Source organism: Ursus americanus, chromosome 33 (assembly GCF_024610735.1).
Source record: "Ursus americanus isolate L20-20 chromosome 33, mUrsAme1.1.p, whole genome shotgun sequence".
Lineage (NCBI taxonomy): Eukaryota > Metazoa > Chordata > Mammalia > Carnivora > Ursidae > Ursus > Ursus americanus.
The window spans coordinates 21,097,266-21,110,658 of NC_142159.1; the positions used below are offsets into that span (position 1 = coordinate 21,097,266).

General features: G+C 53.7%; 1 protein-coding gene across 4 annotated transcripts in view; it reads right to left on the bottom strand.

Moving 5' to 3' along the window:
* Positions 1-5,682: 5,682 nt before the first annotated feature.
* The window catches only part of PRDM2 (PR/SET domain 2), a 118,677-nt gene continuing 110,966 nt past the window's right edge, over positions 5,683-13,393 (bottom strand). For 3 of the 4 annotated variants that reach the window (XM_045777941.2, XM_045777938.2, XM_045777942.2), the window contains 2 exons: positions 12,038-12,181; positions 5,683-7,535 (listed from right to left, as the gene is read on the bottom strand). In XM_045777941.2, coding sequence (XP_045633897.1) covers positions 12,061-12,181 — 121 coding nt within the window. In that variant the 3' untranslated portion in view covers positions 5,683-7,535; positions 12,038-12,060. The remainder of the gene's footprint in view (positions 7,536-12,037; positions 12,182-13,393) is intronic. The other variant, XM_087858335.1, reaches the window with a different exon arrangement.

Consider the following 13,393-nt stretch of genomic DNA (forward strand, 5'->3'; position numbering starts at 1 on the left):
AGCCACATGCAAAAGAATGAAACTGGACCCCTATCTTATGCCATACACATACACAAAATAAAAAAATTTAAAAAGAAGAATGGGTGGCTTCGTCCACCATTTGCGACGTTAGAGGTGCTCAGCCTCTTTAAGGTGGTTTTTTCCCTCCATAAATATTGGAACAAATGATGGAGCCTACCTCCATGGGGTTTCCGTAAGGCAAACATGTAGCCCAGGCTTGGTCCACAGTGTATATTTAATAATTAGGGTTATCAATTATTGCCTTTTAACATAGCCATTCCACCTCCATTCCAATAAAAAAAAAATCCTACTATGGGCAAACAAGTACAAGGATGCCCATGGGAAAATGCAGAAGTAATCCAAATGTTGGCTATAATGTGTGCCCTCCACCACCATGACCATCATTAAGAGAAATGTACTAGTAAACATCTTGAAGTGTAAAAGCCCCATATGAATGACATCATAATGAACCCTTATAGTCCATCCCCAGAGCTAGGCACTCTTCTAAATGCCTTTGATATAGCAATCAATTTAATTTTCCCCAAACACCTCCAGGGAAGGTCCACGGTAATCTCCACGTTAAAGATGAGGATGTTGAGGCACAGGGAGGGTCAACAGCGTCTCAAGGTCACACTGGTAGGTTGGAGGCACGGCCAGTTAGCTGATCTTTGCCTACATAAAAAGCCGAAGGATTACACACTAAAGGGTCACTCGGTATCTGGGGGTTTCTCTGGATTCTATTTTTCTCAGGTTACTTCGCTGTACATTTTCCAATTAGAAAATGAAAACTCTGGTGTTTAAGGAATCACACGAGAACTGGCCCCATGCCTCAGGTGCTGAGGCAACACAACGGTTAGGTGCTCACTAGGAGCTGGGCACAGCCCCTAGGCCTACAGAGTCACAGAAGGGATGGATGGCCCGCAGGGCAGGCCACGCTTCCCTGGGCCCCAAGGTGAGCATCTGAGTGCCCGATGCCCCTGCTTTGTTCCTGGTCATGTCTTAGTCCAGCCAGCAACACCTGAAGGCACTTAGGTAAAATGAAGCAGGTGTGAACCATGTGTCAGCAGCCTTGGAAGGGCTCACCCAGCATGGCCCTGGGAGGGGACAGGGGGCCCACAGCTGTAGAAACCCTTCCTTGCCCAAGAATGATGGCATCTGGCAACATCCCACCAGCCAATGACAAAAGTGGTCCACTTGTTTGCCCCACTGTCAAGGAATCCTTCACATCAGATGGCAAGAAAGACAAGATGGTTTAAAAAACAAAAATCCTATGCATCAAGCAAAAGTCAGAGCCACGACCCCATGATGCAGGCAGGCGTCAAAAGCCACTTGAACACTCTTTAGAGTCCTCGGGGTCCCACTTGACATCGGTGGCCTTCACATCCAAAGCCATGAGCTATAATTAAGAGCAGGGGGAGCCACTGCCCCAGCTGCTGGGCTGAGGGCCAGGGCTGGCTGACAAGCTCAGCGAGAACAGCTGGAACTGACAGGACATCCCAGAAGGGCACAGCTGAGGGGCTTAGCCCTCTGAATAGGGTCGCCAGATTTGGCACATAAATATACAGTATGCTTCGTTACATTTTCATTTCAGACCCACAACAAACCATTTTTTAGTTGGAGTGTGTCCCATGCAATACTTGGTACATATTTTTACTTAAAAAAAAAATCGGTCCCGTTTATCTGAAATTCAAATGCGCAGGGTCTTACCTGGCAACCGCACCTCTACAGTAGTGACATTTAAAATAAAAGCCCCCTGGGGCGCCTGGGTGGCTAAGGCAGTTGGGTGTCCACTCTTGATTTCAGCTCAGGTCATGATCTCGGGGTCCTGGGATGGAGCCCCACGTCAGGCTCCATGCTCAGTGGGGAGTCTGCTTGAGATTCTCTTTCCTTCTTCCTCCACCTCTCCCCCCAACTCTCTCTCTCTCTCCCTCTCAAATAAATAAATATTTTTTTAAAATAAAAGCCACCATATTCCCCCCTCTGGCCATGAAAACAGTGCATAGACTCCTACACAGAAGCAGGCCATGGTTGAGAATTGGGCCGGACGTTCCAAACAGGTAGGCAAGCTGCAAACCAGCCAATCTCACACAGCTGCATTCAATCCCCAACTCATCAAGGCCTGCTCTGAAGTCACATTTCCCCCAGGATGTCTTTCAACGCATCCCACAGTGAATCCTAAAGGCTACTACTGGGTGCTGGATGCAGTAGCCAACAAGGGAATAGATAGATGAGGTCTGTCTGCTCCTATGGGGCTGACATTCTAGAGAAGTTGAGAAACTAGAAAGTCTCAGGGAGTGAATCAAATCAACAAGGCCAAATAACAGGTGACAGGGATGCCAAATTAGACTGAGTGGTCAGGGAAGGATGCTGAGGGGACAACACCTAAGCTGAGAGCCATGTGACTGCTGGTGGAAACTCACTGCAGGCAGAAGGATTAGTTTGTGCAAAGGCCCTGTGGCAGAAGACAGAAGCAAAAATACAATTGATATGGCTGGAACAGAGAGAGCAAGGAGGAAGATGGTGGTGTGTAAGGTGAGGCTGGGGACAGTGGGGCTTCTAAACCAAAAAAAGGAGTTGGATTTTATCCTAAGCTCACAAAAAATCCTCAGAGGATTTTTATAGTGACGTGATTGATTCACAGACGTGTACAGAGTCCACAGAAACACACAGCATCACAGGCTGCCAAGACCAGGGCTAAGAAGACACAAATGGGGCAACTTCAGGGTACAAAATCAAAGGATACCAACACTCTTAGCTTCCTGCAAGTGCTCTCAATGGCCCCCTTGCTCCCATCCTCACGCCCTGCATGGAAGTCAGCTGACTGGAAGTCACATGACGGTGACCGTCCCCTACCTCACCCTACCAGCAAACCTGCTCCTCCACTGACTCTGCTGCGGTAGACGTGGATCAGAAGAAAGACACTTACTTTGTGCTCCATCCCTGGGGCAGAGGCCACTTCCCACTGGACCAGGTGCTTCGTGCCCCAATGGCCAGCCTCTTGCAAAGAAGGCACAGAGCCTGGGCCAGGATGCCCTCTTGGAGCAGAGGTCCCCTCCAGCTGAGCCATGGCAAGGCAAGGCTGGTGGGGCAGGCTGAGGCTTCCAGTCTCCCAGCCTAGAGAATCTGCGCCCTCAGGGACCTGGCGAGTCAGGAGCTCGACACCCCACTGCAGAGCAGAGCCTGCCTTCAGCTCACACCTGAGCGGGGGTGGGGGAGATAGGCAGATGCCAAGCCACCCACTTCAGGGCAGGGAGCTCAGGAACCCGCTCACCCACCCCTCCAGCAAGCGGCTCCGTGGCCTCCGGGCTCCTTTAGCATAACGAGGGGCAGCCGGCTTACCCCCGGGGCCTAAGGAGGACCCCAAGACGGTGGCCCAGCCTCCCCGGCGCCAACCTGTGTCTGGAAAGTGGTGCTCACAGTTGTCCCCTTATCCTCCGGGGAGACCACAGGACCGACCCTGCACAGACTGCGCGCTTCCCCACAGGTACAGACCAGGATAAAGCTCCAATTATTAAATCAGAAAGCTTAAGTTGTTATGTCAGGCACAGTGAGGGATTAATAACAACTAATAACACAGTAAAACAATTATAACAACGTACTGTAGGAATCGTGGCGGGAGCCTGCTCCTGCCCTCTCCCAAACCACCTGCGGGCTCTGCGCTCACCCTGCCCCTCATGACGTGAACGATGAAATGCCCACGTGACACGGCTACGTAAGGCGCATGACGTAGGCGTGACGCAGCGCCAGGCTGCTCGTGCGTGACCTGACACACGACGTCAGAAGGAGGAGCACCCTTTTCTGGTGGCGGTTGCCGGGGCAACCGGAACGTGGCCAGCCCAGGAGTCGGAGCCATAACCCGCCCCCGGGTGGGGTGGGGGGGATCAGAGGGCGCTCTCCACACATGGACCCTCCCCCGGCGGCCCCGGGGCTGGCGTGCGGGGCTCCGTGCTGCACGCTCCCGCCCCCGCCCCCAGCGCCGCGCTTCCCCGCCCTCCCCGGGGCACGGGGCAGGTTTAAGGACCTGCCCAGCACCTGGTGGGTGTGCGTCTCTGGAGCCCGCGCCCCAATCCTGGTGGCGACCTGGCGCCAGGCACAGCTTGACGCTCAGAACAAGCACCGGAGAGGCTGGTTAATGCAAACCCCTGGGGCGCCCCTGACTCAGTGGTCTGCCTGAGGCCCGGACGCTTGTTTCCAGACATGCTTCAGCCTTGGCGGGCGTTAAAGTTAGTGGGCCGTGTAGAGCTGGTCGGCCAGGTGCCCCCCACCCCCACCCCCAGGGCTTCTGATGCAGCAGATGGGGGGGAGGGGGGAGGCCAAGGACCTCTCCTTTAACAATCTGCCAGGTGATCCCAGAGGCGGGTAAGTTAACTTTAAGCAAACACAGCCCTAGCTAGAATACAGGCAGGTGGGTGATCATCCCCTTGTACAAACAAGGAACCAAGCTGAGGCCGGTGGGAGCTCAAGCAAGGTCACGCGGCCAACAGGGAGCAGAACTGGGACTTAACCCATAGTTTTAAACACATGCTTCTCATACAGCCATGCATCTGGGGTGGAACAGAAGTCCAGCAGCCGACTGCTATGTTCTGGGCAGTTGCAGACTGACCTCTGTTGTAATGTTTCCACCTGCAGGTGGCTGGAGAGCTGGAGGAACCAGCAGTAGAGGCAGCTGCCAGAGGCAAGTAGGAAATACGGCACGTTGGGCCCGAAAGGGCTGAGTCCAGTTCCTGGCCTCCATCTGCCAGCTGGGTGACCCCAGGACAAACTGCTTCACGTGTCTGAGCCTGTTTCTTCATCTGTGAGATGTCTGTCGAGGCACCTGTCCTGCTGGGATGCCGTGATAGGGGAGGGAATGTGCGGGGAGTGTCTGGCACATGGCAGTTTGCGGTAAATGGTCCCTGGAAGCATAGCCCTGGGCCTGGAGTCACTGCTCAGAGGTGGCGTTGCCAGGTAAGATCCAGCATACCTGTTGCAGTTGAATTCCAGATAACAATGAGTGATTCTTTGAGCATAAGGATGTCCCAAATATTGCACAAGTCTATGCATACGATGGGATATTAGGCCACAAAAAGGAATGAAGTGCTGATACGTACGACAGCCTGGGTACACCTTGAAAACAAATGAAGTGAAAGCAGCTGGTTGTAAAGGATCACATACTGTGTGATTCCATTTATGTGAAATGTCTAGGAAGGGTGAACATAGGGACAGAGCGGGCTTGTGGCTGCCTAGGGCAACCGGGGGAGAAACCGGGAGTGATTGCTAATGGGTATGGGATTTCTTTTAGCGGTGACTGAAGTAAAATTGAATGCAGTGATGGCTGCACAACTCTGAATATACCAAAAAAACCCACCGATGTGTACACTTTTACACGGGTTAACTGTACGGTGCGTGAATGCAATCTCAATAAAGCTGTTTAAAGAGAAGAATGTATTTACAATCAAGGGGTCCTTCTAGCCTTAGTGAAATGGCTTAGCTTACTGGCTGGCAGGTGGGAGAGTGATCTGAAGGCAGAGTAACCTTGCTCACCAGGCAGGATATTTCCACAGGGAGCCTCCTCGAAACCTTGAGTTGCTCTCATTGCCGGAATGGGGCCTTCGAGGTTGCCTCAACCCGTCCCGACCCGACCCCCACAGAAATTGCCAAAATGGACACAAAACACAGAAATCAAAATGATCACTCCCAGGCTTGTTCTTTACAATCGCGCTTCACACTTTTATTGTTAATTTTCTTCACATGGCAGATACAGAACCGTTCTCTTCCGTGATCCACACCCACGCCCGAAAACCACCACTGACCAGGAAACACCACTCTTTAGAAGACCACCCCCGTCTTCGTGATCGGGACACTCGCCGCCCCTTCCGCTAGTCTGAGAGGGTCGAAGGCTGACCGGCACGTTTGCACATGCAAAAATGAGTGTCCCCCAGTCCCCCACATTTTCTGGAATTCACCATCGGCTGAAGGCAACTTTCGAAGCTTTGGATTCTTGAGCCTTCCTTGCTGCTGAAAGGGGAACCCTCAAGAACTGAGAGGCTGGGGTACAGTTCATGAGTGTCGACATTTATGGGACAAAACTGTATCTTAGGATAAGGAACAGCCACAGCTTTTCATGCTTGTGAGGGTTAACTTTAGGAGTGGGAAAGAGAATGCCAGCTTACGGAAATCGAAAACAAACGATGGTTTGGAGCTGGGTGGCAAGTGGAAAACTGTGGTGGAGGCCAGCAATCGGCACTTTTCTGCCCATGTGAGGGTCTCGTGAGACCTTCCTCCTGGACCATCAGCAGACCCTACACTGCAGCCAGTCGACTGATTAATTAAATAACACAAGTTATAAAACTTTAAAAAGGGGGCATTTACAGTCAGGGACATAAATACGTGCTTTTAAAAGTGTCTACGTACATATTTACAGAGTTGCAAGATCAACCATAGTAGCCCTGAAAAAAAAAGTCCCTTTTTGTGTGTGACCACTCACGTTCTTCCAAGTGCTCTCCTTCCACTGTGGGTTTGATACATCACGACTGAAAACAGAGCTGAGAAAACAGCGCCAAAGTGGTCGCAGACATCCGTGTCTGGGGTCGGCCCCAAAGGCACAAAACCCAAGACCCTCACTGAACTGCTCAGCTCACCCGTTTCTCCGAGACATGGACTGCTCCTGCGCAAAGCGGAAGCCAGCTCCATCACTCCCTGGCAGGCAACTGGTGGCCTCTGGAAATCTCTTCTCCCCCCCCCCCCCCCGTGCTTCCTAATCCTCCAACTTATTTTGCGTTTCCCAATTTTTGTTTCCCTTTTCAACTAATTTGAGAAGGTCAGCCGCTAAAGGTGTTGATGGTCCCACCAAGGGAGGCAAAAGAAGCACCGGGGAGACCTCCCCTTCTCCCCACATGCCGCCCCATCCCCCGCCTCTCCCAAAGGAGGAGCCAGATCTGCAAATGGGGATGGGGACTTTGTCCCACGAAATGGACTGCCTAGAATTTTAAATCTGGAAAACGACTCAGCCAGCAGCTCAGGCAAAGAAGGGAGGTTTTTGAAGTGCGCAGGCCAGGAGGGTCGATCAGCGAGGCTCCGACGTGTCCACACGCCGTTGATTCCCAGAGATGGTGGAAGGCTAGGGAAGGTGGGGTGATTAGAAGGGAAACTCGGCCTCCTCCTGAAGGCCTTCCTCAGAAAGGGCTGGAGCCGACCCCTGAGCCAGACCACAGTCCCCACCATGGCAAAAGACAACTCGAGAAGCAAAAAGCAGGATCAAGGAGCTCTTGAAAAATTGCATAGTAGGGGAGGCCCCACCCCAGCAGGAAGGCTGAGCTGCAGAACACGGTCCCGGGGGCTGCACCCAAGTGTCATCCACGGTGTGGAATCAGCTGCCTTCCTGTCTCCCTGGGGTTTGGGACCCTCGTCTGAAGACCACACACGCACGCACGCACACGCACACACACACTCCCTTCCTTTCTCTCGCAGGCTCATCAAAGTGGAATAGGTCGGTACTCCCTGCAGGGCAGAAGGCCAGTCCCTTTGGCTTCACTGATTCCAGGTCACTTCAGGTGCTGAGGAGAAAAAGAAAAGAAAAATGGTAACAGTGGCCGCAGACTCAGTGCCTACCCTGGGCTGTTGAAGCATTACCTCATTTAATTTTTCCAATTAAAGGACTGACTGAAGTACACTACACATACAGAGAAAAGCACAGCTTGACAATGTTCACAGTGAACACACCGCATGCAGAACCAGCCCCCAGATCAAGAAACAGAATGGGACCAAGCTCCCCTTCGCCTCCGGCCCATGCTCCCTTCTAGGACCACCACTAACCCTCACCCCCCAGAATAAACACCCGGACTTCGATCACCATAGATTGATTTTGCCCATTTTTAACTTAAATAAATGGAATCATTCAGTCCGTATCCTTTGTGTCCGGCTCCTTCCACACGACACGTTTGTGATTCATCCCTCCCGAGCCTGTGCGTGCAGCTCCGTCACCTCCTTGCTATGGGAGTCTACTGGACGATCGGGCCACCTTCATCCAGCTGGTCCACTGCAGAGGGCAAGGGGGCAGTTTCCAATTTGGGGCCACCATGAGTCATGCTGCCGGGACACGCTTATCCGTGTCTGGAGGACACATATGGTGCACACGCGTGCATAGTTATGCTGAGCAGAAGTGCCGGGTAGTAGGGTGTGCACATATACGAACTCTCCCGTGTGTGGGTTCTGGTGTGCGTGTGCACGCATTCCCGCCGAGTGTCTCCCTGGTGGTATAACTGCTGGGTCTGGGGGACACGTATGTTGAGCTTCAATCAGTCCTGCCAAAGACTCTGCCATAGTTAACTACACAACCACCTGATTTCATTCCAATGCTTCCGACGACCCTCATAGCAGGTGACACAGATCCCCAGATCCCCATTTTGCACGGAAAAAATAGAGGCTCACAGAGGACAAGTGACTTTTACAAGACCAGGGTGATGACAAGTGGCAGCCATGGGACTTGAACCCAGGTCAAGCCCACTTCAGAGCCTGTGTATGCTTTCTGTTATGGGGGAACAGCTTTGCCTGTATGCTTCCTCCACAGAAACCCCACCCACAGGACTTGACACAGCCAGGCACGGGAGTCAGGACTTCATAACATTTGCTGCATGGGGCTGAAAATGAGCATGGCATCGTGCTGGGCCACGTTCAGGCACTCCGTCCTCTCACCCCGTGGACCTGGTCATCATTACTGTAACTGCCACTCCTACCACTAACTACTATTATTATTACTATACCACTACTGTGATGACCGGCTGAGAACAATGGTAACAGCAGTGCTGATTTACAGCAGGCTTATGACATACCAGGCACTTTCCTAAGGGCTTTTCATATACTAACCTGTGCCATCCTTATGGTATACCCACGAGACAGGTATTACTAGTAACCCATGTTACAGATGGGCAAACTGGAACACAGGGTAGTGAAGTACCTACCAGGATTACGGCAGCCAGGATTCACCTCCAAAAAACGCACACTTAACCACTACACTAGGTCCATTCCAAGCCCCTGAAATCTCTTGATGGGGCAGTATGTGAGGGTACCTTCAAGAGAGCGGGCCTCCCTTCCCTGTGGAGGCCTGCAAGTGCCCTGCACAAGCCGGAGGAGAAAAAGAACACAGGGACAGGGGCCAGCCGTGAAGTGGCCTGCACTCCCACAGTCTGGTGTGGCTGGTGTGTGTCACCTGTGGGTCATCGAGTGGGATCCACAAAAGAAGCCAGCTTGCCAATCCCTAGCCCGAGGGGCAGCCCTCCAGGGTGGGGACCCCAGCAGCAGGAGCTGTGGGCTGGACCACTGGGGCTAGAGCTGAGAGGGTGGCTCTCCTATCACCCCGCCCACCCTGCTCCCGGGACCCCACGAGAGGGCCAGTGTTGGGAAGCCTGCCCCAAGGCCGGCAGCAGCCGAGGGGAAGATCATGGAGGTGGCCAGATGAGTGAGAGATGCCAGTCCCTTCCCTGGACAGCCCCCTCAAAGACTCTGGGACCAAGTGTGCTGGCCTCATGCAACGGAGAGAGACAGAGGCACAGAGGACATGCGGGGGCAGCTTCTCATGGGACTAGATGGGGTGGCATGTTTTATGCCGAAAAGTGACCAGAAAGCCCCGGGCTTTGTCCACGACATCGATAAAGGCCAGAGGGGGAGGCACGCCACGAGTCAGCAACGGAGGAAAGGGGAGCTCCTCGCTGGGTTCAGACCGTCGAGTAAACCAGCCTCTAAGCGGCAAGGGCAGCAGGAAGGCACAGTCCTGGCGCCCGGGCACTCCGAGGACATCACTCATTTCTCAGAACAGACCCCATACGCACGGGCACTTTCGCGTACAATTTCAGGGGGCAGCACAGACCCCTCAGAGTCCACCATCCATTCTGGGAGTCATATGCCTCAAGTTCTGCCTCCTGTTCTGCCACTTGCCCCGTCTCAGTTTCCCTCCCTGTAAAATGGGCATCTTGACCCCCACATCCTTCCCATGCTAAAATCCTTTGTCACAGCACTTAAAACACCATTCTGGAAACGTGTGGAACGCTGCTATGGACTGAACTGCTATGGGAGCCCTTCTTCCCAGTGTGATGGAATTTGGAGGTGAGGCCTTCGGAAGGTGATTAGGCTTAGATGAGGTCATGAGGGTGGGGCCCCCATGATGGGTTTAGTGCCCTCACAAGAGACACCAGAGTCTCCTCTCTTCCCTACCAAGGACACAGCAGGAAGGTGGCCTCTGTAAGCCGGGAAGAGGGTCCTCACCAGAACTCAGCCAGACTGGCACCCTGACCTCAGAAGCTCAGATGTCCAGCCTCCAGAATCATGAGAAATAAACGTCTTGTCTAAGCCCCAAAGTCTGTGGTATGTTATGCAGCCTGAACCAAGGCAAACAGTATAAGTTTTTAATCATTTATACATATATAACATATATATATATTATCAGTCACAGACACGAAGGACATTGGGCCACTGCTCATCGGAGCACCTTGCTTGGGAAGCTGCACGTGTTTGGAAGTAAGGGAAGAGAACGCATCCGTCCAGGGTCACGCGTTGGCCCCCGGGCAGAGCCTGAGTTAGCCATGCTTGGCAAACACCACATGGCCACCAGAGACTGCCGTGGCCGATGGATGCGGCCCGGTCTGTGGCCCAATCAGTCCAGGTGCACCTGGCTCTCCCTCAGGCTGCAAAGAACACCTGCTCTGGGCTGGAAGCCACACCCTGGCGCCCATCCACACAGACGTCCACACGGCAGCGGCCACCACAGGGAGGGGCCCGGGACGTGCCTGGATCCAGAACTGTCCTGGCACTGCCTCCCATGGTCCGGAAGACGCCAGCCGGACCTCCCGTCTCTCGGCCCTTGCCGTTCTGCGCTGAGTGACCATTTCAACTCTGCTCCCCAGCATTCCCGGCTCAGGGGCACGTGCCCTCTCAGCAGCCTGTGCTGGAGACGCGGGCTGCGTTCTGGCTCAAGACAACACAGTCTCTGGGGAAAGCGGGTTTTGTTTCCATGCCCCTCCCTGATCCCCAGAGCCCAGCGCCCAGAGCCTCCAGCAGCTTCAGGAAGGGAGGAGTGAGCTCTCTGGGCCGCAGGGCAGGCGGAGGGACGACCGTACAGGACAGAAGACCCCAAAGTTTCAGAGCTTAGCCCAATCTTGCCCGAAACAACTGCGTTCTCATCCTCAACAACCCTGGCTGCATCAAGCAGGCACCCCCACACCTGGGTGTGTCCCAGAATCGCCGGGCCATCTGCTAATACAGATTCCCAGGCCCTGCACACCACGACGCTTGCTTGGTAAGTTTGGTGCCGCACCTTGGGGTCTGTGTCTTTAACTGGTGCCCCGATGTACTGGGCACGGGGTCCTCCCATCACGGTCTCAGGGACACAGTGACAGAAGACATGCCGTGTCACCAACAAAGCAGCCCAGGCCCCCTGAAGAGGGAAAGACCAGCTTCTACGAATGAATTCAGGTTTTACCATCAGAAATCTAGAAAGAGACTTCTGCTTCAACATAAATTTAAGTTTTATGTTTTGCACAATACTATTACTTTCACTTTCAAACACACTGTGGGAATAAAGACTAGACCATCTTTTCTGGGCTGAAAGCCGCTGAAGGTCTTGATGAAGTGCCGCTGTCATGGTCCCTGCTGTTCTTATTCAACAGTCACAGCTAACGGCTGGAGCTACAACAGCTAAGAGCCGAAAGCCAGTGCTTTCCGTGCATCAGGCACCTTCTGCCTGCTCTGCATACTTGCGACGCTTCTAATTCTTACAACCCGTGAAAGAGGTACCACTGTCATCCCCACTTCACCAAGGTGGAAACTGAGGCTCAGAGAGACTGAGTGACTTGCTGAGGTCCCACAGCCAGGAAGTGGCAGAGCCAGGGTTGGTGCCCAGGTGCGCCACGGTCCGCACCTGTCTGCAGGAAGGCCCCGTGTACCACCTGGCACCCAGGCGGTCATGCCCACCCTTTTCCCTGCTTCCCAGCCCACCCCAAGACCCAACTCCTCGGCCCCCAGAGCCACCCGAACGGCCCCAGAAGCCGCTCCTCCCTCCTTGTACCTGTCAGGGAGCAGGCGAAGTGTCTACTCTTTGAAGAGGGGTCCCTGGAACTGGGCTGCTGCCGTGGCCTTGACATTCCTACACTGCCTGGTGATGTACGGGGCGGCTGGCGGAGGGCACCGGGACGCCAGGCGGAGACTGTAGCTGTTGAGAGGAACAACACACAGCATCAGCAGGGGACCCCCCAGGAGCCCCAGACGGCACCTTGAGGCCCCCGAAATGTGGGCTTTAACGACCCACGGGAGTTCCACCAGCCTCTGCCCACCACCTTGCCTCCCCTTGCAAGGAGTGGGGCGAGCAGAAGCATCCCCCAGCCGGGTTCTGTGAGACTGCACTGAGCAGCGCTGTCCTGACAACTGCCCCACAGATGGACAGGCGAGCTGGGAATGGAGGGTGCTGTGCGGATAGCAGTTGTACTGTGCCCCCACGTGCCTGGGGAGGTTTCCGGTACCACGTTACATCCATCACCTGCAGTGGGTCTCCTCCAGGCCACTAGCTCTGCACTCGGTCCCCCATCCCAGCCTCACTGCACCAAACACTGTCATTTCGGGAATCTCGAGGGGAGTGTAAGCCCAGATCCTGTGCCAGTTTGGCCCTCTCTGCTACCAGAGCTCATTAAATGAGATTTTTTTTTTCTTCCAGGAAAGCATTTAAGAATTTTTTTTAAAAAGATAGGTAACTTAGACCATTCCTTCACCCAGCTAATTCGGACTCATCGTTCAGGTCCTGGCTGGGATACCTCCTCCAGGAAGCCTTCCTTCTTTTACTCCTGAATGGGGCAGCCCTCCTGCAGGCTCCCACTGCCCCCTGGTCCTTCCCCTCCACAGCACTTGTTACACTGAATCCCAACTGCAGGATAACGTATCTGCCTCCCTCACAGACTCTGAAATCCCAAGGTCGGGGCTTTTGTCCTGCTCACCGATGCATCCCCATCTTAGCACAGCAAAAATAAATAGTTGTTCAATAAGAACACGTATGCTGGAAACGTGCCAAGGATTTACATACACCAACTATCCTACTCTTACGTACAGCTACCAATATGTCAGCCCTGACTTACAAACGGGGCAACAGGCCACAGGAGGCTACGCACCTTGTCCCAGGTCCCAAATCTGTTCCCCAGATAGAATGGAAGTGAGCAGGCCCTCCGGTCAGGAGAGGAGAAAGGTGAGGCGGGAGGGAAAGCGGGAAGGGTGAACACTTCCGGGAACCTCACCTGTATCAGGTGTTGGCTCAGAGTCAGCTCTGTCTGAGGGAGCAAGAGATGGGAATGGGGCCAGTCTCGAAGCTGACACGTCAGGGCTTCGATTAGTGGTTCTCAACAAGGGCAAGCATTTCGCAGCATCTGGAGACATCTCT